This window comes from Clinocottus analis, unplaced genomic scaffold (assembly GCF_023055335.1).
Source record: "Clinocottus analis isolate CAN_PGR_092001 unplaced genomic scaffold, fCliAna1.0.p SCAF_11, whole genome shotgun sequence".
In the NCBI taxonomy this organism is placed as follows: domain Eukaryota; kingdom Metazoa; phylum Chordata; class Actinopteri; order Perciformes; family Cottidae; genus Clinocottus; species Clinocottus analis.
In genome coordinates, this window is record NW_027175832.1 from 20,162,149 (window position 1) to 20,167,820 (window position 5,672).

Consider the following 5,672-nt stretch of genomic DNA (forward strand, 5'->3'; position numbering starts at 1 on the left):
TATATATATATATATATATATATATATATTGACAGCCGGGATCGGCTCCAGCGCCCCGCGACCCTAATGAGGATAAGCGGTTAAGATAATGGATATATATACTTAGCAGCTAAGTCTACCATTAGGACTATTTTTTAAACAGACATATACGTCCATATATATTTAAATATGACAACTGAGAGGACAATACAATTAAAAATGTAATTATTCAGCATATAAGACCTTCCACAATGTTATTTGTGAAGACACAAAACAATTATAACTAAATAATTAATCAAATAAGTAGACATCACAGTAAAAACCCTCAATGCAGTTTAAACAATATTTTTTAATTTATTTTAAATAGAAAAGGAGCAGCTTTCACTTCCATCTAGATCACATTGAACAAGGTCAAGATATAAATTAAAATAATAAAAACACTATAAATATATTATAATAATTAAAATATATTTATTTAATAAATAAACTTTTTACAACAACTTAAAATATTGTATAACGTCACGTAGCATTCTTTCTTCTTCTTCTTTTCTTCTTCTTCTTCTTCTCTGTTTTTTCCCGCCACAAGATGGCGCCCAGGTCCGCTGCTGCAGTCGGCGTCCTGAAGCTCCCTCCCCGTCGGAGGCTGACCTCTTTCCCGTGCGATGACAGTTTCCTGCGGGCTTGCTGGTCGAGAGAGGCACTCGGCCGCCCTCACAGCGAGATGTACTGAAGGGGAGACGGGGGTTATCTGAGTTTAGCCCGCTCGGCATGGTGGAGTGATTCTTTTTTTATTTTGTTGTAAGTTTATTTTTCAGTTGAAGAGCGAATGCCGGTGAGTGTGTTGCGTGTTTTTGGCGGCGAGGAGGAGCGCAGAGAGGGACAAGTATTTGTTTGGTTTACGCAGTGCTGGCAATACGTGTCACTTTATGGAGAGAACGTCACGACGGATTACGTTCAAACATTTGGGCAATTAAACGTCTATGTGCCAAACGGACCAAATGTACGCACCGATACCACATGTTTAAGTACATTTTGGATTAAGCAGAAGGTGATCTCCTATTCGGCTTACATACAATCGAACAAAACGGCACTTATTTTAACAGAACCCTTACTTTCATAACCGACCTCACACTTGACGTTCTGGTTATGGTGGCTGAAGACCGCCGGGACGACGGGTGAAGCGCTTCTATCAGAAAGTTGAAATTCTACAGAAAATATATTAAATACGTGTATAGGACGTATGCCGAATGGAAGAGTACCTCTAAACGCTTCGTCATGTAGAGTAAATGCAAATCGGTGAAGTTTGTAATGTTGCCAGGGATAAAGGTAACAACAAGTTTTGATTTTGGCAAAGGAGTTTCGTATGACGTCCTCCCCACACAAGAATGGCAGATACCAAAAATAACAGGACAGGCTGTTTGAACGTGCAGGGAAAGCATTTTAAAGACTCAACGAATGTATTTTTATGTCGTAAACCGAATTTAGAAAATGAAGTCCTCTCTGGTCCAATGTGGATCCGCGTGGGTGGTTCAGTTATTTACATGTGACCAACTTTTTTACTGCCTACTTGTTGAAGAGGAACATGGAGCCTCTGTGAAGGCCTTTTACTGCATGTATTATCTGTGGCATCCTGAATTAACACGCATGTAAAGATGCACAGCGATCACTTGGCTGTAATGTTTTAAAGTTGATTAATATTCATCTTGACATGAAAGGAACAATTTTCATTCACACAGGCAATCTAATAAACTAGTAAGACATTATCTCAATGCTACATTTAACAGTTGTAGATTCTTTGTCACGCTTAATGTTGTTATAGTAAAAACTACAGCGGCACCACAATTATTTGACCCCTTGACCTTTGGAGATAAATCCTCTTGCAGCTCGACGCTGTGATTTTCCAAGTTGCCACCAACATTTGCTGTGAATGTCTCTCCAGGTGTGACATGACCAACAGGATGGAGGGTTCGGCGGGCCCAGGTGTGAAGGCCAACGGGCCCGTCTCGCCGCCCATAAGCCCCGTGAGCGCCACCATCGGCCCGCCTCCGTTCCCGGAGGAAGAGCCGGCGCAGTCGTCCCTGACGGACGTCGCCCAGATGTGGATTAAGTTCGGCAAGACTTTCGCCGTCATCCTCCCCATCTACATCTTGGGGTACTTTGAGTTCAGCTTCAGCTGGGTCCTGATCGGGCTCGCCATGTTGTTCTACTGGAGGAGGAACCACGGCGGCAAGGACTACAGGATAAACCGGGCCTTGGCGTTCCTGGAGCACGAGGAGAAGGCGTCGAGGAAGAGCGTGCTCACGTCTGAGCTGCCGCCCTGGGTGAGTCCCCCGCCGTCGTTAAAACGCTCCCGGTGTGGTCGCCGTCTTGTATTCAGGGTTCACACGCTCATGGAAAACCTGGAAAAATCATGAAGTTTTAAAATGAGTATTTCCATACCTGGAAAGGTCCTTGAGGAAAAATAAAATCCCTAAAGTGTAGTAAAAGTGGTGTAAATGTGTTATATTCATGTGTTCATGATGTTCATTTAATTTTAAATAATGAATCTGCTTTTAAAAGAAAGAGACTCAAAATATCAGCAGCATACATACATACATACATACATACATCTTTTAATCAAACTATTGTCCGTCATTCATTTGTGTCATTTAAGGTTTACTGTATGCTTTGAATCCTCATTGTTAGTTTAAATACTACAGTTTATCACTTTTTACTGTTCACACACTGATTTCACCCAATGTTTGCTTATGGACATTTGGAAATTTGGTTTAAAGTTATGATAAAGTCATGGAAATATGGTCTAAAGTCATGAAAAATAGGTTTAAAGTGATCAAAAACTGGTTTAAAGTCCTGGAAATTTGGCTCCTCCTCCTCTTCTTTCTCCTTACGCCACGCTGCTGGAGACCCAGGACATATTGCCCGACCCGCTTGAGGAAAAAGAGGCTGGGAGAACCAGAACCAGGACTGAGACCAGCAGACTGTCAGAACCCCGCTGCAGTAAAACGAGAGGTTTTCTAAAGGGACCCTGGTGCTCAGCGGCGCTCTGCTCCACAGGGCGCCAGAACCAAGACAAAATAAAAGTTCCTCTCGGTAGCGTAAATGTGGTTTTCATGACTAACTCGGAGGCTCTAGTTGAAGCACGAGAGACATGAAACCTTCTCTGAGTCCCTCTCTCTGAGCGCTAAGCTCCCCGTGACGCAATAAGAAAACCAGAGCGAGCGACACGCCTTCAACATCAGCTGCCGTCTTCTCTCTTCTCTCTCTGTCTCTCTCGTCTCGACATGTGGCGAGCTCGTCCTGCCAAAAATGACTCCGTTCCCAACAGCGGAGATTACTCACAGGGCGGACGCGTGCCAGCTAATCCGGTAGCGTTAGCTTTGTAACGGCTGCAAAATGATTCGCTTTGGCCACGGAGAGAATTGCTCGGTTCTTCACCTTCACATCTGGATGGATGCTGATGGTTTGAGGCCGTGAATAAACGTGACTGGAAAGACCAGATGATGGTCCCACGTCTGCTTATTCATCCGGAAAGTCATCTTTAATGGTTTCATGTAGTTTATTGACTCGTACATGATGCTAAAATAGTGTTGAGGCGGGTTTGAGGCGGGAAATGTAAGATTATTCTCATTGTCAATCAAGATGTTGATTGTTTTCTTGGTTAATCGACAAGTTGTTTGGTCTTTTAAAAAGAGTAAAACAGCAAATAATACTTCTAAATTTTATGGATTTACAATCAGTGGTCATTCAATTACGTACGCCGGCACAAGCTAGACCACTTGCAATTGGCCGCTTGCTAAGTCCCGCCCCTAAATATAATGGATGTCGAACCCATAGACAGTTCGTTGGTTTGCCCGATTTGAAGGGAAACGGAGAGAAGAAGTGAAAGGATGCCAAAGGGTCAACGTGTCCTCCTGATACACAATCGGTGACCTTTGACCTCCTCGGGGGAGCCGCTCAGACGCCGTCAGCCTTTTCCTTCACAGAAGAGACGTTATCTGCTTCACCTCCGTCACACTGACCTGCAGGAACGAGCCCGAGATAATCCCCATTACAGAAGTAACCGATTTGTAAAAACATGAATCTCTTTGGTTTCAGTGAGGTTTTATTGTCCTGATGAACACAACTTGGTCGTATAGAACACACACACAAACACACACACACTCGGTCAGTGCGTAAAGTCAACAAAAATAACTGTATTCGTCAGTGAAATATGGATTTTGGACCGGCCGCCGCTCGGCTTGGCTCTGAGCAAATATGCTGAGAATGAGGCGAGGGCAGCAGCGTGGGAGCGAGGGCAGCGAGCGCTCATCAGGAGCAGGACGACGCAGGAGGAGCTGCAGCTCCACACTGTTCATGTTATACTGCAGCTTTAGTTCATGTTATACTGCAGCTTTAGTTCATGTTATGCTGCAGCTTTAGTTCATGTTATGCTGCAGCTTTAGTTCATGTTATATTGCAGCTTTAACACTCTTCATGTTATACTGCAGCTTTAGTTCATGTTATGCTGCAGCTTTAGTTCATGTTATACTGCAGCTTTAACACTCTTCATGTTATACTGCAGCTTTAGTTCATGTTATGCTGCAGCTTTAGTTCATGTTATACTGCAGCTTCACACTGTTCATGTTATACTGCAGCTTTAACAATGTTCAGCTTTAACACTGTTCATGTTATACTGCAGCTTTAGTTCATGTTAAACTGCAGTTTAACACTCTTCATGTTATACTGCAGCTTTCAGAGCATGTATGACATTAGCATAGCATCGTATTTGTTCATATATCTCCGCCTCTCGCTCGTGCAGCGCGGCTCTAAAGCTTCAGCCTCTCCGTCCACGGTGACGACTCGTGTTCCTGTAATCCTTTCATCCACATTTGAGCCGGAGAATCATAAAGTTTGTGACGAACGGAGCGAGAGACCTTTCAAGCTCTTCAAGTGATTAGCGATGCGTGACATCAGATACGAGGACACGTGTTCATAAAGAAAACCACATTCCTGCACGACTATCTGGGAGCTGAGAGCTGGCTCGTTGGTTCTGATGATAGGAATCATGTTGCAGTGACTAGACATTTAATATGGGAGGTTCAAACAGTGTTAAGCCTGCTTAAGAAAGGTCTTCTTCTTCTTCTTCTTCTTCTTCTTCTTCTTCTTCTTCTTAAACTCTGGTTAAAGGTTAAACAAACCCTCTCTGAAGAAGTCTGCCTCTGTCATCATCTGCCTCTTAGGGACACACATGGAAAGCTACTATGACTGTACTCTTGTGTGATGCCTACATGGGTGTTGCCTGTGTGGGCGTGGCCTGTGTGGGCGTGGCCTATGTGGGCGTGGCCTTCTGGTTTCCTTGTTGCCGGTGCCAAAGGGCGGCAGAATGGAAACAACGCTGCGGAGCAGAAACGCTTCAACATGCAGCCTTTAATCAAACCCACATTTGGTCCCAAAACTCCCCTCAGCACAGCTGCATGGAGCGTCTCTGAATGCTAAGCTAAGCTAACGGCCATCTTTTATCTCTCTCTAAATAAAGTGTGATGATTTATTTATTTATTTATTTTTTTGAGACTTGGCTCGGGTTCACCGTGCTGCTAAATAATTCAGTTTCCATTCAAATGTATTTTAACTACATTGACCCGTGAGAGAGCGACGCAGCTCACAATGACAACAACAACACAACACAACTTAACTTACAGCACTTCCTGTAAGGA

General features: G+C 43.7%; 1 protein-coding gene across 5 annotated transcripts in view; it reads left to right on the forward strand.

The window, feature by feature from the left end:
- The first annotated feature begins 586 nt into the window (after window positions 1-586).
- Window positions 587-5,672, forward strand: part of esyt2a (extended synaptotagmin-like protein 2a) — a 23,772-nt gene continuing 18,686 nt past the window's right edge. For all 5 annotated transcript variants that reach the window (XM_068566538.1, XM_068566548.1, XM_068566556.1 and 2 more), the window contains exons 1-2: window positions 587-811; window positions 1,919-2,300. In XM_068566538.1, coding sequence (XP_068422639.1) covers window positions 1,926-2,300 — 375 coding nt within the window. In that variant the 5' untranslated portion in view covers window positions 587-811; window positions 1,919-1,925. The remainder of the gene's footprint in view (window positions 812-1,918; window positions 2,301-5,672) is intronic.